This window comes from Vidua macroura, chromosome 1 (assembly GCF_024509145.1).
Source record: "Vidua macroura isolate BioBank_ID:100142 chromosome 1, ASM2450914v1, whole genome shotgun sequence".
Taxonomy (NCBI): Eukaryota; Metazoa; Chordata; class Aves; order Passeriformes; family Viduidae; genus Vidua; species Vidua macroura.
The window spans coordinates 129,399,585-129,424,349 of record NC_071571.1 but is presented as its reverse complement, the minus strand read 5'-3'; the positions used below and the strand labels follow the sequence as shown (position 1 = coordinate 129,424,349).

The window sequence follows — 24,765 nt, the reverse complement described above, 5'->3', positions numbered from 1 at the left end:
GTCTTTAAAGCAAAGTGTACAGCCAAGCTGGAAGCCAGGAGAGAGAACAGGAACTTCAAAGAAGTTCAAAGGAACTTTTCTTTCTTTTCACTACCACTCTTTGCTCAGCTATGTGTTTCTGCCCGAACAGATTGTTCTGATACCTTGAAATGTACAATGGCATCATCCTATGCAGAACTGGTCTCTGTGAACTGTACACACCAGTAAGTACCAAAATAAGCCAAAAATCTCGAAAAGCAACAAGCTCCATCAGTCTGTAGTCCACCTGTCTTCTTAGTAGGCTGTCAGAAAAAAATAATCCCAGACACAAAAAATACTTCCAGTCTTCTCCATATCAAATGTTTTGGGATTTGTACTTCATCTATTATCCCCAGTTGAGGAAATAAGGTAATAAATGGAAAAGACCACCAATCTATTTCATTAATGTCACAATTTTATGACTACACTTTAACATTGCTTTGTTCCTAGAGCCAAATAGCTGAAAATCCTGCTTTGGTCAATCTTTGCCTCAAGGGTTGCTCAAAGTCAGCCTTTTTGATTCACCTTCGGTATGGGAGAATAGCGAGGTGAAGTGTAAGCAGAGACACTGAGAAAGAGTGTGTGCAACAGCAGCCCAGGTAGCTGGCATTAACAGGGAAGCAGTCCTGCTGCCCAGCCCTAAGGGAAATTGCATGGCTGAAGAGCTTTGGTCAGGAGCAGAAATAGAACAACTCGGGCCAGCCCCTCCTGGACTGCCAGGAACACTGGAACAGCAAACAGGCAGCTCCTTCTGCTGGTTATTCCCCGTGCAGAACTGCTTTTCTTTGTGCTACAGGTACACCCTACTTTTCTGAAACCTTTACATCACCCGATTCTCTCGTCTTCCTAGTCTTGAATCCTTCCTCCAGACTTTTTCACTTTTATTGAGTTATTCAAACAGCAGGGATAAAAGGGCCCTTTCAAAACTCAGAAGGTTGTTGCAAGATTTAATACAGGCAGAGAGTTTGGGCTGCTCTAGATAGTGAAGTTAGGGTGGAAGAGGGATCTACCACCCATTATCACTAACATCCTGTTTCTTTGTCATTATCGCTTAATTATCTTGTCTTGTTTATTTAAACAACAAGGCAATTAAGAGGCATTGTCAATGGAACAGAACCCTGGCACAGGCGAATGGTCTCTGCTGTGAGATAAATGCCAAGATATTTAACAGGCAGCAGCATAACAGGAGAGAGATTGTTTCCAAAGCACTGGGCAGTGATTGCTGGAAAATGTGTGCCATTGCTACTGCAGGATACCTTACAGTCCTCCTAATAGTCATTAATTGTCTACTGCTGGGAAGGCCCTTGGTACTTTCTCTAGATATGGCTGTACCTTATGAATATACCTAAAATACTCTGCTGGAGTTTGGCATTACCAAAAGAATGCTGTGAATACCAAATGCCACAAACCAGAAAGAACTCAGAAAATAACAACTGGAAATAGCAATGACTTACAAGAAGTAGGTAAATATATTTTCATCAGGAGATTACTTATAGGGCCCATGAGATGGAGTAGAGGCATTGTCCTATCTCATCAGACCAACAATTCATCTAATCCAGTGGCTGTTCTCTGACAGCACCACACAGCAAATTGTTCAAGGTGTGTAATATTTTTGCACCAGGTAATGAAAGAACAGTATGCCTGTAGCAGAAGTTTCTACCCAAAATGTAGAACTAGTGGTGTTTTCCATCCTGAAGTAGCAGGAATGATTTGTCATTTCATTGTTTATTTTAGTGTAATCATGCTAACCACTTGCACAGCTTAATGTTTTTTGAATAATTTTCATTTTGTCTGGATTTGCATCAAATAAGAGTGGAAATTTGCAATTAGTATATGTGAAATGAGAACCAACCGCCTTTGGTAAGCACAGAATGCTTATGGGAGAGGACCTGGTAGGAGTGAAGACACTTTGAATGGGCTGGAGGGATAGAAAGGATTAGGTCTGAGGTTTGAGGAACTTTGGGAGAGAAGCAGTTGGGAGCAGGTAAGATGAGCATCCTATGGGGAGCTGTCATGGTTTCACACAGACCTAGCACCCATGAGAGTGGCTTGCTCACCCTCCCCTGCCAAATCTGGGTAGAGGAGAGAAAAAAAATTAACAAACACTTCATGAGTGAGGTAAGGACCAGGAGACACACATCAAGGGCAAAACAGGCTCAACTTAAGGTTGCAAAGTGTTATTAACAGAATCAGAGGAGGATAATGAGAAGTAAAATAAGCCCTTAAAACATCTTCTTCCCCTCAGCCCCTCCCTCCTTCTCACTGACAGTGCAGGGAGACGGGGCATGGGGGTTTTGGTCAGTTCATCACTGAGATTTTATTCTGCTGCTCAGGGAGAGGAGTCCTTCCCCTGTGAGGCTGTGTGGTCCCTCCCATGGGAGACAGTTCTCCGTGAATTTCTCTGGCGTGGGTGCACTCCCAAGAGTGCCAAACCTCACCTGCTGCAGCATGAGTCCCTCCCACAGGCACACAGTCCTCCCAAAACTGCTGTGGTGTGGGTCTCTTTCCATGGGGTGCAGTCCTGCTCCAGTCTAGAAGCAGGGCCCCCTCTCTCCACTGGGTCTTCCACTGGATCACAGCCTCCTCCAGGCATCCACCTGTACCTACGTGGGCACCTCCCCCACAGGCTGCGGGTGGATCTCTGCATCCCTCATGGATCCCCATGGGCTGCGGGTGGATCTCTGCATCCCCCATGGATCCCAACAGGCTACGGGTGGATCTCTGCATCCCTCATGGATCCCCACGGGCTGTGGGTTGATCTCTGCATCCCCCGTGGATCCCCACAGGCTGTGGGTGGATCTCTGCATCCCTCATGGATCCCCATGGGCTGCAGGGGCACAGCTGCTTCACCTTGGTCCTCACCATGGCCTGCAGAGGAATCTCAGCTCCAGCGCCTGGAGCACCTCCTCCCCTCCTTCTCCACTGACCTTGGTGTTGACATGTTGTTTCCCTCACATGTTTTCACCTCCTCCTCTCTGACTAGAAGAAATACGGTGTGACTTTGTTTTGATTTTCTACTTAAATATACTATCACAGAGTCATTACCAACCTCTCTCATTGTCCCAGCTTTGGCCAGCAGCATGTCCATCTTCAGAGCCACCAGGGATTGGTTCTGATGGACATGGTGGAAGCTTCCAGCAGCTCCCCACAGAAGCCACCTCTGTGACTCCTCCACTACCAAAAACCATACCATGCAAAACCAATACAGGAGCATTTCAGATACTCACACTTCTGGAAGCCAACCTGCCACCCTTGCACCAGCCTCACTCTCTGTTTTGTTGATGGAAAGATGGTCTTTGCAGGAAAGGGTTTTCGCTAGTCTAGTGGAATAATGCATATTTGTTGCAATGATTATAAAGAATGGCCTGAAGATTCCTTTTCCAATTGTTCTTAAGGGTACAAAGTTCATATTTTGGGTTTATGTTCATTTCTGCATGGCCACTTTAATACAACAGAAATAATAGCAGACTACTCTGTGGGTTAGTGCTTTAAAAACATATTTATTTATTGATATTTTTAAGTGCTTGCTTTTTCCTTGTTGTTCTCTGGGGCCAAAGGTCTATCTCTGCCAGAAACATAGCACTTAGGAGTCGAGTTTTGAGCTTAGAAAATACAATTGCAGAAATGGTGTACACTTTGGGATAGAAACAGAGAATAAGAAATGGAGTGGAGGGCTGAAAGGAACTGGGAGCTACCAATAAAAAAAGCATAGATTGTTCTTTCATACTGTTTTGAGATTCTACCTGTAGTTGTATATTTTCTTCTTTTTTCATCACCTCTTCTCAGTGATTCCAAACACTGGGGAAATACTGGTGCTGATGTTGCATAGATTATTATGACAAATGCCACCACCACTTCTTCTTTTTCTCTCAGATATGTGAGCCCCATTGCTTGATTATCTACAGATCATGTCTGACTCCATTTATCATTACTTATTAAATCAAGTTTGACTCAGAAAAATAATTAAATGTTTAAATTAAGGCACACAATTGGGTCTTTGCTGGCAAGTATATGGAATATTTGTTAATATTGAAAAAGAGATGAAAGATGTTCTAAATTTATCTCCCCAACATTTCCATTCAGCATAATAATGGACATTTGACAGTAGCACATTGTTGTCGAGCCAGTGAGAATCATTTCTGAAATGAAGTGATCACACACCTTTGAAAGTAGTCTCACACAAACCTGGAATCATTCAGGGTAGAATAGATAAATTTTCATTCACCTGGGAGCTGCATTTTAGCTGCCTTATGGCTCAATAAAATTGAACTTTCAAATGAATATAAAAATCATACTTAAAAGACTTCAAATGCAAAGTATATAAGTATTTTCCAGCATCAATATATAAATTAATATGTACCATCTGGGTTACATCTGGTGATATTAAAGTGTTGTCTCATGAGCAGAATAGGTGTAAGAACCATGAAGAAAAGCTGAGCAGTTCTGGCACTTTCTGCAAAGGAGACAGCATTCATATGTAATTCTAAAAGTAAACTGCCTTGCCCCTTCACTGCTGCTGCTTTTCTGTCTCACTGCTTTTCTCCCATATTTTTCCATTATTTTCATTTCATTTTTCCTAAGGATGTCCAACAGCATCTCCATGATGCAGGCTGCCATTTCCTCTAGGTCCAGCTTTTGCAGCAGGCCTTCAGTCACGTTGTAAGTGAAATCAATGGGTCTTATGTTTTCCATGGTGCTTCCACAACAAAACTCATCTTCTTCTCATCATTCTCTGAAAATTCTGCCCAGAAAATGCACCTTTGGTTTCTCTAGTTATCTTCAGTTTCTCAGTAAAACGTTCCAGTGGCCTGTCTTCCCCTAATCCATTCTTTTCTTTAAAGACTGTTACCCATCTGGACCTCTGATGTCTTGCTAGGGACTTCAGAACCTGAGGGATAGTGGACTGTACTACCTCTCAGAAGTCAATTCCACAGCTGAAAGAGAAAAAAAAAATATTATCCTTCCACACAGCTATTTTATTTTTGTTTTCAGAGAGAGTCAGATGATGTGTTAATTTGATAACATTGATCTTCCCATGAAGCAGGGGAGTGAATAACATGGCTTTCCTTTTCAGAACTATTCTTTGCTTCTGTGGGCTACACAATCACACTGTGAGAATGGCCTTTTGCCATGTGCTACAGACAAACCCACCCAGTCCAAGAACCTGCACATTTCAGAAGAAATGTATGTAAAAGCTCTATGCACAAATAAAACCTCAGCCAACCTGTAATTGAGCAAAGTGCAGGAGAAGATGCCCAACTTCTGATTTACCATGTGTGAAATTAAAGTACTTCAGCACAAGTCCTTACATGAGGAAGGAAGAACAGCACAAAATTACTCACCCAAAGAGATTAATCTCCTTCTGCACATAAACAAAAATCATATTTGTTCCTCTGGCTTTTCATATAGGGTATGTTCACCTGTAGGATCTGCTCTCACCAATGGATCTTCAGGTTACATGTGCAAGAATTTTAACATGCAAAAATGTGCCTAGAAATGTGGAGAGAAAGCCTCTTCTAGCTCTGACTCACCAGACACTAAGTTATAGACAAGTCTGGCATGTGTCTTTCCCTTTGCAATGCATGTAGGAGGCCCTGGGCTTTCCTAACATGCTTTCCCTAGGTCCTCTTCCAGGAGTAACATTTGGAGAGGGAAACTCTTTTTTTTTAAACAACTCAAGATATTATGCCTTTTAACTTACTTGATTAAGCAAATGAACACATTTTAACCTTCAGAAGTAGATTTTCAGACTGGCATCAACTGCTTTGAATTATGCCAAAAGGCAGGTATGTCTGAAGGTTTCTCTGCAAAAAGCATTATATAAAGACATGGTTACAGCCCAAATTACTTCCCAACACACCTAAATGATTCAGATACAAGGAACAACATTTTCACTGCACAACAACATTTTATGCACAAGAAACTGAGGCTTGCAGTTGAACAAAGAGACTCATCATTGTTATGGACCAAGGACTGGCCCTAGTGGCTTTGCCATTGTTCTCAGCCCAGAGCTGGCATCTTCTTTCCACACAAGACAAGTTATCTTGAATTTGGGCTCATTGCAGGAGAGAGGGATGAAGTGAAAGGTGTCTCTTTCACTTGGATGAACTACGGTACAGGTGGAAAAGTTACAATATTTTTTATTTTACTTTTAAATGAAGCGTTAAAAAATCTGCCAGGCAGAATATTTTTTCAGCTTTCTTTCCTAACCCTAGAGTGGCTGTAAAACCTCAGCAGTTAAAAATGTTTTCTCTGGCTCCAAGTCTTATGCATCCATAAAAATTACATTTTAAATAAAGAAAACATGTTTTGTTCCAGCTCCAGAGTGGCTCTAAGACATTACATATTTTCTAAAAATGCATTTAATTCTCATTTAAAAGATCTTTCAATGCACCATGACTGAATAATTTGTTGAAAACTCTATATATGTTCTAATCTTCAATTTATCAACCTTAAACCAGCATTTTGGGATGTGGTGGAAGAAAAGCCTTAGATTGAAAACCATTCATAGTTTCTCCTGACCACATTTAGTTCATGGCCTCTCTGGGGATGTCTGGGCTTGATTTTGTGTTGTGTGAGAAGTAGAGCTCCCCTTGTTTTTATGTGAAGTCCAGATATTTTTTCAGAGAGCCTGAAAAGGTTTGAGACCTCATGACTTAGAGAAATGTCACCAAACATTTCTGCCTCTTTGGCTAAAGCTGTGATTGTCCTCCTCTGAGCAGAAGGGAGGGTCTCATAAGATGTGTGGCTCTTTCAGAAAGGATCCATCCTAAGAAACGAACTGCATGATTGCCATTGTTCCTTCCAAGCTCCACTAAAGGCTCCCCCTTCAATCTTGAGCATTTTCATTTCATTTCCTTCTTTTCAGAATGGGAAAACTAATTTTTACTGGCCTTAAGGCATATCGTGCAGAGATCAATTCTCATGCTTTCAGCAGGCATCATTTTGCAAATGCCTGTTTTAATGGAGCTGCTTTGAGTGAGGACAGGGGAGGAGAATGGATGCTCAGATTGCCCATGAGGAGAGATTGTCAAGGTTTGCAGTGCACAGAGCCTGTGCCCTCTCTCCCTGCTGGTCCCTTAGCTTTACTGTGTCTCACTGGAGGCAAGGGACAAAGATGAAATTAGGGGTTAGAGGGGAAGAGCTCCCTCCAAGGATGGCTATAACGGTATAAAGCTATTTTCTGCTTTGTTCTCCATTCCTAACTCTTCTAAGGGCCTCCAAAGCTTATTATCTGAGAGATTATATACATTATGGTTTATTTTTCCCTCACTCTCCCTCCTTGTTCTTGCCAAAATGTTTTTCTGTAAAATTCTCCTGCAACACACCACAGGCAGTTTGGGTGTTGCCTATCACTTACAGTCATGTATGACGAGGCAACCATCATCCCACTCTTCATTCCTCGGATAAAACACATCCCAACCAGCACAGCCTCTGTTACATATCAGGTTCACGTGGGGCTTTGAAACAAAAATTTGGGAAGAGACTGATGAGAAGAGTTACTCAAAAGAGTATAAGAAATCACCTGAATATCTTTAGGTTCAACCAGCCCCTTCCTACAGAAGCTGACTGGGAGTATTTTGCCTCTGTGGAGAATAGGTTCCAGATCCACCTTATCTTCCAGACTCATGCCATAAGTCAATGAGAGCTGTGGGATAAAAAATGCTGCCTCACAAGAGGTAGCTTTGTCACCAGCTCCTGTGAGCTCAGAGCACACCAAAACTGGCCAGGCAGCCTTCACCTCTCCACAACCAAGACACAGGATACACACAGCCAGCAGCACCCTGCTTTCAAAGGTAAAGCTGCTGCCCACCACTCACAGAGCTCAGCCAGTTCCCTGCTGTTGGAGCTCTTCTGGGCACTCCTGGAAATGGTCTGCATTAGTTTGCAAAACTCCTTAATAACCTTTTTATATATTGAAAACTAAAAGCTGCCAGCAAGAGTAAATGGACTACAGCCATCTACAACTAGAACATAGTGAAAAGCATACATCTTTATTTTTTTATATAAAGTAATTTTAATTTAATGCCTGGAAGAGCCTGCTGTCTTCTAAGATTCTCAGTTCTGCTTAGTATGAAGCATTATAAACATGGTTAAGCAGAATCTGTTTATGTTGGAAGTCTAAGGGAATAAAAGTATTTTCACAGATCTGTTAAAAAAATGCCGTGGTCAGCTCTGTCTCATGCTAAAGAGTACTTATCTTAGGGATGGCCACAAAATTCACAGTATCTCTTTAGCAGAGAGGAGCTGGAATACTTATTTCTTCCCTGAACAAAGGACTGTCACATTCTTTCTAAAATAATGAGCATGATTTATTCATATTCAATAATTTTAGTTAAGTGCTGAATGAAGCTATCCCAAACATTGTCTATTAATCAAAGACTAGAGAGACAGCTCTCAATTACCACAGCACTGTTTTGTTAGATTCCTGCATCCTAACCAGAAGCAGCACATTGTCACCTTTTTGCTAGAGGTGACTACAAAAGCTGAAGGAGTAAAAGACCAGGGTGGCTTTGTGAATTGTGTACAGGGACCCTGCATTTACTGCTTCACCTGGCTGGTTGTTTATGAGATCTCAGCAATCCCCCCACTGCCATGGGGCAGCGTGTCTGTGACGTGAACACAACCAACGGCAGTACCAAATGTTGCCACTGAGAATTAATTGCCTTTTGTTACATCAATTTAATGAACTGTTTTTCAGGGACATCTGGCTTCCCTGCCTGAGGGTAGGGGAAAAGGTGGACTACCAAGAAGGCAGGAAAATGCTGCTCTTCAGCACATTTTATCTCAAATATTCCTATTGTTATTGCTTGCTGCTATGGCCTCGTATTCTGCATGATTGATCCACACTCCTACATGCTCTCTTCCCAACATCTCCATGCACAATCTTCTCCCACATTCCCATGTTTATACTACACTACACTGCAGAGTCCACTTAAGGCTTTTCCCTGGTTTTCATGATCTCTGCTAAGCTCTCTTCTCCTCTAAGACCTCATTACAGCACACAAAAACACTGACCAGGGTAGAGTGATTCTTGCCACCATTTCCTGCATTAGCACAGAGGATCAGTGTCTCTCTAGAAGTGGGACCTTATTTTTACTAAATGGCCTGTGAAAGCATTTCCATTAGAGATGATTTGGTGTGTTATAACTAAGTGGATGGAACAGAGTGAGCATTTATTTACCCAGGAAAATTTGGATCAGACAGCACATCTGGTTTTCATTGAAATCCTCAACTTTACTAAAACAAAAAGAGTCCAGCTGAGTTAACAGAGACTCAAGGAAGGCAGGTGGTGTGATTGCAAGAGAGTTGAAACAGGATCAAAACATGAGCATCCTCCAATGCTTCAGTTCAGATCATTCCTGGAAAGCATTTTAGCATCCAGTTTGTAGGACTGAATGAGTAGAAGGATTGCTTGTAAGTGCTGAGCGCACAAGCAATCATGTTGTTTCTCTGAAATGTTTTTGTTTTCTTTCCTTTCTTCGTAAATCTTAGTATCAGGTGGGTCAGCCTAACCACTGCACAAGTCTGAAAAAATACATGAGCTGTTTGCAGTGGGTACCACTACCACACTCAGCTTCGTAGCAGCCACACCGGATAGAGTGACTGCTACTTGTGCAGAAGCACAGGACATCCAACTTAGCTGTCAGTTCTCAGGAAGAGTTTTGAGAGGGATGAATAATGCTAGGACTCAAGCCTGGCTGAAAGCTTTGTTCTGAAAGCAGTCACAATATGCAGCATCTGCTGCTGCAGCTTCAGGGAACAACAGTGATGGAAAAAGAAATTTTCCCTCAGTCTGTTAGTGCTCACCACTGTCCCCGGTGATCTGGGATTCCAGGACAACAAAGTCCTTCCACTTCTAACAAGGTTAAACCTTCTTCATAATGTGGGAGATGTGTCCTGCATAGTGGGCACAGTAGGCCCTGTAGCAGTTTGTCCTGGATATCCCACTAGATCTGGAAAAAAATTATTGAGGAAACAGAGATGCTGCCATAGGAAAAATATTGGGACTGGCACAGAACACTGAACATTTTTCTCAGACACCAGGTGCTTTGAAATGGTGTTTTGCTCTTTCTATAGGTAGCCTTATGTCTTAGCAATGTGCTTATGTGAGAAATAATGTAAAGAGGTGCCCTGTTTGTGTATGGGCGTATGTGCCTCTTTTGCTGGCTGTGCTGGGCTGTTAGCCTGGCCCAGACACTGTGGGACAGGACCAAGTAGTACCATTTTGTGATTGGTACCATCAAACCGATATTTCACTTACTATTTTTCACATCAGCTAAGACTTCAATGAAAGACTCAAAGAAAGAACTAAGGCTCCTTGATCCTCAGTCCCTGCTCTAATAAAGGAGTGATTAACATTACAGTTCATTATTATTTTCAATTTCAACTCCCATATGAAGCTAGAGGAGCTGCAGTACTAGCCAGAATCCTATTTTCTGCCTGTCAGTTAAGCAAATGAAGTCCCAAGACAGTTTGACTCACCTTCATATATAAAAGAAAATTCTTTATTCCAACACACCTGTGTCTTTCTTAAAATGTGTCTTTATTCTGAAAAGTGACTGTCAAAAAGTTGCATCCTTTCACTCAATTATCTATTCCCTGTCTGTATATTTATCCAATGTATTTAGTACTAGAATGAATTTTTACAGTTTTTTCTTTCACTTCTTTGTGTTGACAAAGGTATGAGAAAAAAGCTGGTTTCCATTCTGGCTCATGTGTCATCAAGAGTTGTTAAATGTTTTTCATTTCTAGGACCAAAATGCTGCCTCTTCAACTATTACTTTGCAAACTCAGAGGAAAATTTATCTGCAAAGGTTTAATTGTGAGTAGAATTTGATGTAATGAAGCTTTAATGGCAAAGCTGTATGAGCCAGAAAATGCACAGCTTGACTTTCAGATCCCAAGCTGAGTCTGCAAGTGGAGATGCTTCTAAACTGAGAAAATGTCATTCAAGTCACTCAGGCACAATAAATGTGAATCCCTCACCACCTTTTTATGGTAAAGAATAGGCTCATATGAACACTAATGAAGGACTGAGACACTGATGGCTACTTCTGCATAACCAGGGTAGTATTTAATGACAAGACTCAAAGAAGCATTGTGTAAAAATTGTCAAGCTCAATACACACAAATGGCCAAGTGTGTTTTCTTTAGAGCAGAACAACTGTGGTGCACCAAAAATGCCCTATTTTTCCAACTCTACCAGTCTGTTTAAAGAAAAATTACTCCCTAGAAATCTTCCCCTGAGCTGTCATGGCTGCAGTGACATTTCCACTTTTGCTCAAGAACTCATCTGGAGAGGCAAGTTCTAAGAAAGCCTCAGGGAGTGATGGCCATTAAAATCTCTGATTTCATGTGAAGAATAGTGAAATATGCCAGCCAACCAGGAGTTGAAGTCTGGGAGGCTGTTCTAGCTGAAAAAAGTAAGTACAGCAATGTTCATTGGAGAAAATTACAAAAAAATTCTATCAGCTAAAACTGCTAAACAACCTTTCCAATTCCTCATTCACTTTACCAGTGTGGTCTGAAGATTATTTTTAGAAGCAAATCTGTATTTAGAATCTATTCACTCAGTTTTCCTGCCTTAGGTTCTTCCTCCAGGCAAAACCAGCCCAAATAAAGCAGCTGACACTGTCCTTGTTTACACAGGCAAGTACTGAGTATCTTGGGTCTCTTGGCCTCTGGGAATGTTTCTAGGCAGAGCCAAGCTGGTTAAACAGCTGTTTGAAGCATTGGAGATGGAAGGTAAGAAGGTAAGAGTAGTCTTTGATAACTGGGAAGCTCCAGTTGTTGGGAGAACATTTTGTCCTGCTATTATTTGTTGCTCAGCACTGTTATGTTGTTGCCAAGGACTGAGTTCACCCTTATGCAGCTTTGTAACTACTTGTGTGCTGTGAATCATAGAAGAGTTTGGGTTGGCAGGGACCCGGATATTTTCAGCTAGATCAGGTTGCTCAGAGCTGCCTACAGCCTGACCTTGAATGTGTCCAGGGGTGGAGTATCACCTCCTTGGTCAACCTGTTACAGTGTTTCATGGCTCATCACAAAAGATGCATCACTCTCATCTTCCTTATATCTACTCTGAGCCTACCCTCTTTTAAACTATTACCCCTTGTCCATCTCAACAGGCCCTAAGACCCATGTTTGTACTGAAAGGCTGCAGGAAGGTCTCCCTGGAGCCTTCTCTTCTTCAGGCTGAACCACCCCTACCTCTCTCAGCCTGTCCTCATAGGCAAGGTATTCCCTCCCTCTGATCATTGCTCCCCTCTGGATTGCTTCAATAGGTCCATGTCCTCAACTGAGGACTCCAGAGCTGGGTGCAGCATTCCAGGTGGAGTGCCAGGAAAGCAGAGCAGAGGGGCAGAATCACTTCCTTGACCTGCTGGCCACGCTGCTTTAGATGAAGCCCAATATAAAGTTGGCTTTTCTGGGCTGTGAGCACACAGTGCTGGCTCATGCCCAGAATGAATATCAAAGGGTAACTTCAGATAAGTTCTTGCTAATGCCATATTTTTAAACAAGCACATTAAATAGAAAGAATTAAAGGCCAGCACTGAATCTTGTTAAATTTACTATCATTTTGCAAATTGATGAAGATATCTTCAAAATTGTACCATAGTAGCTCAATTCAGCTGTCACGTAGTCAGTTACAACTTGCCCTATTTTTGCATAATTAATTTCCTGAAATATTTTGATTTCTTTGCTCAAACATACAGTGTTACTGTATTGCTAATATATTTACTTGTTTCAAAAACTATATATAGTTCCTGGCTGGTTTATCAGCTGTTTCAACAGAATAAGAGATAAAGTGACCCCTGTATCTTCAAAGTGCTGCATGAGGTTTTAACACTCATCTCTCATTAAATTCAATGATACTCAAGCTAAAAGCATGAATAGTTCCCTCTCTTCACTGCCCTCTTACCTACAGCTAAAAGACAGGCAAGCCTGTGATCATTCTTTTCTTTAGGTGCCCCATGTTAACCTGAAACTCAGTAAATACAGTTTTTATAACCCAGTCCTTTCAAACATTAGTCCATGCAGCACAACGTTCTTTGTTCAGCTTCCAGGTACAGTGAGAGAAGTACTCTTGATGGGTTTGTTCACAGTCTCTACATGGTCATCAGTCCTTCAGTGGTGATCTGTTATATATGCTGTGAATAATGCCTAACAAACACTTTACTGTATATGGATGCATGTAACTAGCACTATTTAAGTGGAACCTCAAATTTCTCAGCATTTTCTAAATGGCCACACTTCATTTAAAAGAATTCCAAAATCAATCAATGTTGTATAATAAAGAAAGAATACCTATTAGTATAAAAATAATTTCTCCACGGGGTTTGATTTGTTTGCTTTAGTTTTTTAAATTCCTTATACAAAAAGCAATCCCCGGCCAGTAATTATCAATTGTCACCTGACAGAAAAACTACATGCCCCTTTAGCCTTTTTTTTTTTTTTTTACTGCCCTTTTAACCCAAGGGTACTTCCCTTTCCAACAATGCTTTTACACCCACCTAGGACAGGAAGTGAGAGGTCCCATTGTCCTTTGTGTTGTGTTACTAAATGAGTGGACACAGAGGCTCAGAGGGATGAGCTCCTGCTCAGAGCAGCCTTTTAGCCCCCTGTAAGAAATGATAAGCAGTGACTTTGCCAGCTGTTGTTGGAGGCAGCTCTGACCTATGCTTTTCCCAGCCTGCTTACTCAAGACTATAGGGAATGAGACCTGAGCTCTGTGTATCACCTAATTGCTTTGTGTGCCCAAAGAGCATCTCAAAGTGAATGGCAGCCTCATCTGATCAAGCAGTTTTCCTCTTTCCCTCCCCTTTTCAAGAAGCAGCAACGTCATTCTGTTCATGGCTATATTTAAAATTTGTTTTGCTAATTCTGTGGCCTGACTATAAAAATAGAGTAAATGATACTGGGTGAATTAGAACTGAATTATGCTAGTGCAAAAGTACAGGTGAAGCCACTGGTTTTCTGTGAAAACTGTACAGGAAACCCAGAACAGAAACACAGAAGGCAAGTTCTCATCCTAAATCCAAAATACAGCACTATACCAGCTACTGTGAAGAAAATTAACTCTATTCCAGCCAAAACCAGACTAAATCCATCTCTAAAATATAGAGAGGTGATACTATGCCCAGAAATCAAATACTTAATCACTGGAAACCTTAATAAGAATGTGCTAATTTCAGTTCAGAGTAGATGGTCAAAGGTAATCATTCACATCCCTTTCATGATTGCTATACTGCTATGGAACTAATGCTAAGGCTGTGTTTTCTGTTACCAAAACCTTATGAAAAAACCTTCTTAAACCTAACAGAAATTAAGTGTCAGTTATGAAATGAGAATTCCTGGATTTTGTTAGATAATCTCCAAAAATACTAATGGTAAACAAACAAGAGAGTCGCATAAAGGAATTACAGCAATAAACATTTCATTTACAATGTTTTCCTCCTGAGGGTAAGAGCAAAACCTTCCAATACTAAGGAGGAAGTATTTGTCATGAATATCATCTTTCATGTGCCTAACTGCTTCTGAACTGATCTGGAGTAGAGCCCCAGTGTCACGTTGCTTTTAAAACAAGGGAATCCTGACTTCCCTGAAAGCAACCTAACAGGTAGGTATTAGCAAGACTGACACAAACACCAGAGGAAAAGCACTTTCTGTTCAGGTTCTTTTCTTGGCATTTTTTTTCTCTCAAACACTCTTCCACAAGTCCATACCCTCAGACCATTATCACCCAGAAATACAAGAAATAACTGGATGTTGATATGCTTTTCTTCCCTGTTCCCTCCTTCAGTCCTTCTCTTCACTCAAATATCTCATACTATTGGATTAGAAATCAGTTTAAGGCAAGCTGTTGTCTTGCCTTTCTTTAAAACATTTTCTAAATGGATAGCACAAGAAGGAACACTCTAGTCCTCTCACCTTATAGAAAATATATTTTTCCTTCCAGCTTTTCAAGTTGGTGACATTGGAGATTCATTTCCCATACATTGTCACAGTGATGGGTAACGTATATAAATCCATGGTTCTTGAGCTTTACTTCTACCTTAAGATATCTGCAAGGTATCCTCCAGATTGCTGACAGAACTGGAAGCAGATGCTTTGGAAACCATTTGGATTTCAATAAAGGAAGGATCCTTTATTTGGTCAATAGATTATGTACAGATTTCAGAGGTTGGAGTCATGAAATTGACAACAAGATCCAGCTTCTTCTTCATTCAGAGGCTTTTTGAAAGATCTTGAGCAAGCAGTTTAGTCTGATATAGAATGTAAGCATTTCCAATATCTTTAAGGAAGTGTGTCTAGCTTTTTCTGTTCTTTACGAAGTAGAATCATCTCACAGCAGTGTTCATAATTATAGTCTCTAAAGGTCCAGAAGTGTCCAGATACAAGAAATTATTTTGTTAGAGCCTCCTTTCCTTTTCTGTGACAGTATGTGTAGGATAAGGAAAACTTTTTCTTCTTCCTGGCTACACCTCTTCTGAGTAGGATATGATGTAAGCTTCTTGAAAGAATAGTCATTTACTCACTAAAAGTGCCTTCTTTTCCTACAATCTAGAGCAATGCATGGAGCAGAGAGGTCATATATGATCTGAAGAGTTATTACTCCTTTTAGAGAACCTGACGAGTGTCCTCCCATTCTACTTATGCACTTCCTTCTACCCTACTAGTCAGCACTACTAACCATAGCACCCATTTGGCCACTTTCTTCAGAGGGTTTTTTCGATAGCCATCTGCAGGAATCTGTGTTCTAAAACCTCTGAAGTACCTAGGGCTTATTGTTGCAATGCCTGAAAATCATCTGACCAACTCAGCTTGCCACTAACGCCTTTTGCAAAGGGACAGGCAGCAAATACAAATCAAATCTTACAACCAACAATCATTAAATAGCTTAGAAACACCCAAGTTTGTAAGATGCTTAGAAATTGCAAGAGGAACATTTTGCAGAATAAAACTGCAGTCCTGGAGCTTAATACTCACTCTACTATTTCATTACTGCTCCTGTTTTATATTATCTCACTGAGCAATTTGTATGCGTCTATGGACCTTTTAGAAACACAGACCCAAAGCAATTGCCAAATGTTATTCGGGGCTGCTAATACGTAATAGTTCTAATGAATAATGTTTTTGTTAAGAATGTGGCAAACTGCTATTTATTCAGATGAATTCCAACCAACCATAATGCCTGGGTCTTACTTCTGAGGTATGAATGCAATAATTACCAAACACAGTTCTAAAATACAATTTGTTAACTTGGAGGAGATTGTGAGATCATGACATACATTTAAAGTGTTCCTATTTAAAGTGTGCTTTTGGTCAGGTTTTTTCCCCCTTTGAGACTTTGTTTATACAAGCGGGATCTACACTTACTAAATCCACCAGCTGAGTGTCTACACAGGCATTTCTGCTGCGTGCATCAAGATTCAATGACTGAACGTGAAGCAAGCAATAAGGTTACACAGAAGATAAAAGAGGAAATAAATGAATTTTCAAAACTGTCAAACTCTTTTTCATTTTTAGATTGAGGCTCAAAAGTACAAAACCTCTTAGAGTGGTTTTGAAAATGTCCTCAAAATATGTCCCAGAATCAGCAGATCTTTTAAGTTAGCAAGAAGTAGCAGCAGAAAAAATGGTTGTGTATTGGAACTGAAAGCCACATATGCTCATGGGACAAGGAACAGACCTGCACAGAGCTGTCAGAATCAAACAGAACCACAAGCATCAGGCTGAGCCTGGGGGGATGGGAGAAGAACAAGAACAGTGTTGAGGGGTTGTCATTGACTAGACAGAATCAAATCAAATAAAAAATCCAGCAATTATATATTTATTAATTTTAAGTAAGCATATTCAAGGTTGATGTCTTAGTGTGGCACAGTAGATTGGCAATTAATTTAAAATGTTATGAAATTATTAAATACTTTTATTGGAGATTAAACTAGAACTAGCACTGACAGGTGTCATCTAGAACAAAGTAGATGAACTCAAAAAAAGAATAACTGAAACTGACATATTACTGAGGAACTAACATTGTATGAGCATAAAAACATGTTGGAGACTGGCCTAAAAAGTTTTAAATCACATGATTTAAATCTAAATCCAATCACATGAATCTGAGTAACTTGTATCATGTTGTATGAATTTCCCATCAGCCAGGACTGTTCAGGACATACACTTTCTTCTGTCTCTCTGCAGAATTTCTGCTGAGCTTGCAGAATTGCAAACATGTTTTATGCTGGCAGAGACTTATAAGCATTTCAACTTATGCACTGGTAAGTGCAGAAATTTGCAGCCTCATAGCTGGGAGACAGATGATACTGCAGGTGCATTAGTACGAATATAAATGCCACACTATTTTTATCATGACTCATCTGGGAATTTAAAGAAGAGGCAGTCTCCCCTCCTGCAGCTGAGAAAGGCCAGGAAAAAAACCTCTGGAGAATTCAAGCAGCTGGGCTGGAGAAACATTTTGGTTTTGTGCAACTCATAACTTCAAGCATTTGGAAAGCACAGTAAATACAGAGACAAGGGAGGAAAAATACTTAGGCATAAAACTATTAGTAAAGGAAAAGTATTCCAAAAGAAAGGACAGGTAGTACTTCTCTGTAATACTTCTCTGAATGTTCTATATAGCCTTGAACCTTCCCATTATTAATGTAGAGTTTTTTAACACTAGATGAAGTGTTAAAAATAGATTGGAGTAGCTTGTCACATACACAACCACAGAAGGCAATTAACAGTTGAAGATGGCAGAATCTACTTCATGGCAATACAGACAATAACATCTCTGTGGCTGTGATCCTGATTATGCTGAAGCCAGCTCTCCCATCTTGGGATCCACAGGAAGAATTTGAGTTTAAAAAATGTGCTAAATTTTTTAAGGAAGTCATGTGTGTCTGTGTCCTGAATCCTCCTCCTGACTGTTCAACATTGCGCTCTCACAACCCATTAAATCAGCACAAGTGCAGGCAAGCAGGCAGACAGATGCAGATGAGAAGCTGGTGGAAAGAAGGTGGAAACTTTTAAAACTAGTTGTGCCTCTTCAAAAATACTGTGTGAAATGGCACCAGGGAAGACCTGATCTGGAGAAAGGAGACCTCTGCATCCCCCTCCAGGAAAAGGCTGGAGTGATCTAGGCTTAACTTGGAAGGTCTGTGGCTCAACTGATCCTTGCTGCAATGAACCTTTGTGGCAATCCACTGAGTTAGAGAATACTGTCCTCACCAGAAAAAGAAATGGTTTCATGGTGCCCAGCCTTGCAAACCAGAGTTCACCCAGACACAGCTGTGGTCAGGAGAACAGAGTGGAAAAAAGACTTAATTTTACCAGAAAAGGTCAACTTTTGTGCATTGGTTTTATATATGAGTTCAAAAATTATTTTCTCAGTCACATTTAACTCCAAATTGTACATTACATGTATTGGTACAAACTTGTCAAAACATTTTCTTGCTGGTATTTTAAAATGGAAATTAATTTTAAAAAATCAAAAGGAACTATGAGCAAGCCATTTCTGATGAAGGTTTTCTCTCTCCCTGTAAATACACTGCATGGGCTGGGGGCCCCCGCACAGCCTGTCGTGCCCCATTGCCCCAGCCAGGGACAGGGCATGACAGGGGGCAGCCTGGACAGACCCAGCCTGTGCATCAGTCACCTCCCTGGGGCAAGTGGTGGCCAAGGCTGGGACAGGAGCTTAGGCATTCTAGCACTACCTTCCCATGCCTCCAAAGGAATGGACCAGCCAAGGCTGCCCTGTCTCTAAGACAGACACCAGAGCACCTGAAACATCTTCAAAGTGCACACACAGTGCAACAAAATAGTCTTAGATGCAATCTTAAAATAGAAGTTTTTAACTTATGAAAGCTAAAAATTGAAACTTATTTTTTGGATTTTGAAAGGCCTAGTATAATTTTAACACGTCTCATCAAACAATTTTAAGTTGTTAAAGGAGTCCTTGTAAAATCTGCTTTCTTTGGTAATATGCATGCTATTATTATGTTCCACATGCAAATTAAATGTGAAGGACCAATTACACACTGCCTTTTATGTTAGTGAGTAGTTTTCAAGTGTGGGAAGTGTAATAAGTACATTTCTTTCTGAGAGGGGAGTTTTAAGTAGTATTTTTTTACATTCACTTCACACTTGTATTTCCTTAGTAGCAATGACTGTGAGGAGCTCATATGAGAAGAGTCGGGACCTATAATCTCAAAGACAGATTTTTCAGTCTTCACCCACTTGAATGTTCTTTCTTCAGTTGTCCAGTAAGATAAAAAACCTGAATTTGTGAGGCACTGAAGTTAAAGCCATCTGATGAGTGAGAGAGATTCAGCATAGGAGGACTCAGGGCTTCTTGATACCGCCTCCGCCAACAAGAATTTAAGACTCATAATGTGAGTCTGGTCAGGACTAACAGACCAATGGAGAGCCCTGGGTGGGCTCAGCCCCACTGCAAACAGGAGAGATAAACAGCTGGTGCCTACAGACATGGCAGGAGAGAGGTGCAGTAGGGCTGGAGGCAGGATGGAGAGCCTGCCCTGCAGGGATGTCCCTGGCACCCGGCACACAGTACGTGTAACCAAGGAGCCACGGGGAGCCACAGCTCCTTACACTCCATCTGCCAGCGGCATGGTGGGCCTGCAGAGTGAAGGAGGTATGTCCTCCTGACACGCCAGATGTGAGTCAACACCTGCCTCCTCTTTGAAATGGTTCCTCCTTCTCCATGCCACAGAAAAGTTGTACACAACATGGAATATACAGTGACAGCAGTTGGCAGCTGCTTAAGCCCAGGCAACTATTTCATCATTAGTCTGAGTGCAGAGTCATGCAAACTGATCACGTTTATTGCTGATTTTGTTTATACTTCTGTATACTAACGGGTTTTCAGCCAAGAGTAACTCCCTTGTTCAGACCCAACTCATTTGCAGCAGAAGTGATCCTCAACCCTGCTGCATCTGTGTGCACCCTTGCAAAAACAGAGGGTGGGTGGCAACAGCATTGGGAGCAGTGCCAATCTTGCCTTGCCAACATGGATGTATACCCTAAAATATCCAGAGCTGCTGTACACAGGGAACAGTGGTAAAAAGGACAAGCAGATGTGATTTACCTAATTGATGGCCTAATTAAGATCTGAAGAAGAGGTGGGTGATTTAGTGCTGTTGGAAAACAAGTTATTGAAAGGATTGAAAATTGATATAAAAGGTCTCAGTGGTGTTTAATAAACAGAATTCACTCCAAAATGTTTTTAAGTGTTCCAGACCTCATTTTCTACAACAGCTCTGCCAGACTATGATCACCACGTTCAGTACAGAGCCAAGAGAGCACAGCTGGGGTGAGTGGGGGTTGCCACTGTTTTCTTGCTCTCCTCTGTTTGATGTGATGCCTGTCCCTTAGACTGTGGCATTAGTCAGTAGACAAAACAGTGTGCAACATGCCTCTCACTTCAGTGAAACTCCCACATTCATTATAACATGTTTTGTTCAGCAATTTCCACTCAGTTGCATTTTTAAGTGCTTCAAAACAAGTCACCCTGGGCTGGATGTGGTTTAAAAAGCAGAGAATTGCAATGCTCTGCCCTGAGGTGATCCTCCTGGAGTTTACCTCCTCCTTCTATTTGCTCATTTGGCACTTTATCATTTTTTTTTCTATTTCCCACAAAAAGGAATAAACTGCTGGATCTTCCACAGTGTTGTCAAATTCTAGCCATCAGTCATGAGGTGGTGCTGCACCATGAGGTCTCTAGGCCAACCTTGCTCTTAGACCTCTAAAACAGATATTTGGGCAGGGGAGGCTGGGAAGAGAAAACTTCTGCTTGACCGTTTGGAAATTCAGTAGGTTTTTCTTACAAAGATGATCTTGAGATGAGTGAGGAGCAAAGGCAACATGTAGGTGACAAGGAAGGATCTTGCACAGTCTGAGTCACTTAGCAGTTTGCTCCACAGGAAAAGAAACCATTCTGTCCAGGGAATCACTGGTGATGGGATCGCTGACAGAGCTACCTTTGAAGTTAGCTTTGGTGCTACAAATGGGCAAAGGGAGTGAATGTGAGTGACAGCAAGTATGACTTCCTCTGTAAAATGATCCTACTTGCAAGTCACCTCTCTCATTTTGTATCTGGATAGCTCATCAAGCTATGTCATGCTCATACCATGCTTGTGTAGAGGAGGGATCCCACACCTGTGGGATACCGCATTAGCCACCGTCAGCAAAGAATGGTATCTCTTATCACTTAGGAAGGAAGATTATTAAAGAATCTGGTATCCTAAAAATAGAGTCTCCAGGTGTTTTGCAAGTCCAGCTTCCCACACAGACACAAAGGGTTTGATCCTTCTGGATTGATTCAATCAAATTTGACACAGATGCAGGGATTCAAAGGTAATTAACATCTTTAAAAAATATGAGAAGTTAAGGAGAGAGCCTCTACGAGACAGCCATGTGAAAACAAGGGAAGAATCTATTCTGGACAGAGACTTCACAGTTCTATCATTACGGGGGTGGGGGGCGTGGGGAAGGGCAAGAAACAATCTTCCCCAAAATGCCAATCAAAATAGCACCTTCTTAGATACCACAATCAATCATAAGACATAGTTTAGTAGAAACTCTGACTCCAGTAGCTCAGATGTTCACAGGATAGTTTGTTCTCTGTGGGAAGCCTTCTTCTTTGAACTTTCTTCCTCCACTTGGTCAAAAAAAATGTATTAATGATTTTGCCAGTACAGTGCTTGCCTTTAAGACTTGGGTATTGTTGCAGGAAAGGCCTTGAAAGGACAAATGAAAAATATGTTTTGCTGATAGTTGAAATGAGTTGTGGTTTAGATTGATTTTATTTTAGTTTTATGAAATACTTAGGTGTATTTTCTTGTACATTTGTACTGGAAAATGAAATATAGTAAATCTGTGAATAAGCCTTATCCAGTCCTTGTTTTATAAGCCTATAAAGATGTAGTCCACAAAATAAATGAGTACAGTATCACTGAGTACTGGACTTTGGTCAGAGTAAGCTGAAAGATGCAAAACCATAATGAGAGCTGCTAGCTTAAGCAAGAAGGACATTAGTTTCCAGCCAACAATATTATTCCCTTCTCTTTTGCACCCTGTTTATTTCAAGAAGCCTGTGAAGTTCTGATCTTCAAAAATGTAGCCTGTGTACTTCTGAGGGGAGAGAAATATGCAAAATTGTTGATGTGACTTCATCATGGGTTTTGAAGTGAAGCAAGGTGTTTATTTTGTTCTCGTGCTATTTGTACCCAGTTGACAACTGACCTCATTCAGCACAATAGAAATGCCACTTTTCAGGTGATTAGAAAGATTTAAATAGGAAGCGGAGTAGTTTTTTCTTTTCTTTTTCTTTTTCTTTTTCTTTTTCTTTTTCTTTTTCTGTTTCTTTTTCTTTAAGACATCAGTTACTGATCCAACATACTCTTGATACTGGAGAAAAAGGAGCTGGGAAAAATTATTTATGAAATTTTCAGGTATAGGTAGTATAGGTAGAGTCAAGAAGGGACTTGGCAGCTATGTCTAAACCCTCACTTGCTGCTTTATCTTGGAAGTGCCTGAGGTATGGAGGATACTAAGTGCCTGACACTGGGAATTGCCAAGATGCCATCAGCACCAAATAAATTTCTGTCTCTGAAGTTCTGGCAGAACTCCCCAAGGAGGCAGCAATCAAGCAGCTGTGGCATCCATGGGTTGGTACCAATGCTCCAGCTCAAAAAACTGAGTTTGGCCCTCCAGTTTCTGCCACTTAAAACCCCGTGAAATCTGTTTCTTTTCGGCCATCACTCTTGGCTAGACTATGAGTGAAATTTAGGATTTTCCATCCAAGCTCTTAATTTGCTTCCCCAACAACACTGAAAGCACTAAGTATGTGCTTTGGATACTCACTTACTGACTAAGACCTCATATACATTATCATCTGACACATTGCACAGCTGGCACACATCTCCAATGGGATCTTCTAGTCCAGCCATAACATATCAAACAAATCTGTAGTAATTGTCCCTTCAAACCCAGAACAGCTTTCCACACATCCCTAAGATCACCAAAACCAGAACTCATTGAATCTGAAAGCCCTCAGAGTACCCATTTGCTCAGATTTGGAGAGATTTTGAATGGTGCAGGTCATATTGACTGAAGCTGTGACTGTCTGGACAACAAAGGACTGAGAAGGTATTAAAAGGAACAGCCCTATATAAAGAAAGTTAACATTTCAAAAACACCTTATTTCTGCTGGAAATCAAGCACATTTCTTCCACGCTCATCTACAGTGAGAAATATCCTGGAATTTTTCTTCCTGCAACACTAACTAGTCTGCTATAAGTTGACTTTGAAGTCGTAAGTATGCTTAAATTTGCTGCAGGCTTCACTACTCCTGAGGGTCCTAAGGCCTACAAATTATTTTAATTCATTTAAAATGAAATAGAATTTTTTTTAAAAAATCAATACAGCTGAAAAAAAGACACTAGAGAGTTTTGTAACCCCCTCACTCTCCCTATGGTGTTTCGTCTTCAACCTAATGGGATCTCCTTTATCTTTTCTTCTGGAGAAAATTCTGCTTTCATCCAAAGCAAAATAGAATTTGACAAATGGTCTGGAAAAGTCAAAAAATATTGCTGCTATAACTGTGTCTGTTGTGAATTAGGACTGTTGGTGTGTTTGCATATTCTGCCAGCAGTGTATATGGAGAAAGGCTCCAATGAAAGTGCTGTCACAGAACAACTTATTACTGCACCACAGGGTATGACTGCAGCAAAGATGCCATGTTTCACCAGCCCCAGGAACACTGCAGTGGAGACACTGAGTTGAACTTTGTCACACAAAAGGAGTGTTTAGCTGGTAGCCTGTGCTGATATCTGTGCTTCCACATCTTCCGTGCTGCTACTTATATTTTAGCCCTCCTAAAGCTACTGAGGATGCATCTGCCACACTTCTGTCAGACACCGAGTTACTCTGCAAGAGTAGCATGAGTAGCATGGGCTGACCCATGGGAGCACAGATTTAGTGTTTGGAGGCAATTTTCCTCGCAGTTTGTGCAAACAGGAAGCTCAAGGAACAAATGTGTCATCCAGCCAACTTGCATCAACAGATGAAATACTGTAACCCCGCTATTCAGCCAATGGTTACCTCCATGCTATTCAGCTAAATATTTCCCAAAATATTGAAATATTTCTAGGAAATGCTTGTCACCACATATTTAGCTTACATCCTACAAACCATTCTTAATCTTCATACATTTTCCCCATATTTCAAGTGTATTAACTCTTGTAGGAATGAGATATCATTGGCATGGGAGAGCTCAGTGGCATTCATAATAAACCTTATTTAGGGAGAATTATAGTGTCAGTTTATAAAATAGAAAGTCATTTATACTATGGTTTGTCAAATAAAGAAAGTGTTTATGGGACAGGTTTGGATCTGGTGATGTGGGTGGGAATTTTGCTACTGCCTTGAGTTGTATCCAGTAAGGTCCTTATGCTGCACACCATATGTCTTGCTAACCACCACACAATCCCTCACCCCAAACTGCTACCTCCTCTGGTTTTTTTGGAAGAGTATCTATGAAGACAGATTCATGCTAAGTACCCTCATTGTTTATAAAGAACAACAATAGCATGATTATTTTTAGGAGTTCCTCAGTGATAGGAAAATCTAGATTTCAGACAGAGATGCCAGATGATCTAGTCATTGATTTCAGAAAAAAATTTCTGCAGGTACTGCACTCTCTTCTGTTTCATGTCTCTGCAC

The 24,765-nt window shown here is 40.9% G+C and overlaps 1 protein-coding gene across 2 annotated transcripts in view; it reads right to left on the bottom strand.

Moving 5' to 3' along the window:
• Positions 1–3,509: 3,509 nt before the first annotated feature.
• The window catches only part of LOC128818176 (dapper homolog 3-like), a 35,065-nt gene continuing 13,809 nt past the window's right edge, over positions 3,510–24,765 (bottom strand). Inside the window, exons 2-3 of one of the 2 annotated variants that reach the window (XM_053997280.1) lie at positions 5,720–5,822; positions 3,510–4,952 (exon numbers count right to left, since the gene is read on the bottom strand). In XM_053997280.1, coding sequence (XP_053853255.1) covers positions 5,775–5,822 — 48 coding nt within the window. In that variant the 3' untranslated portion in view covers positions 3,510–4,952; positions 5,720–5,774. The remainder of the gene's footprint in view (positions 4,953–5,719; positions 5,823–24,765) is intronic. The other variant, XM_053997288.1, reaches the window with a different exon arrangement.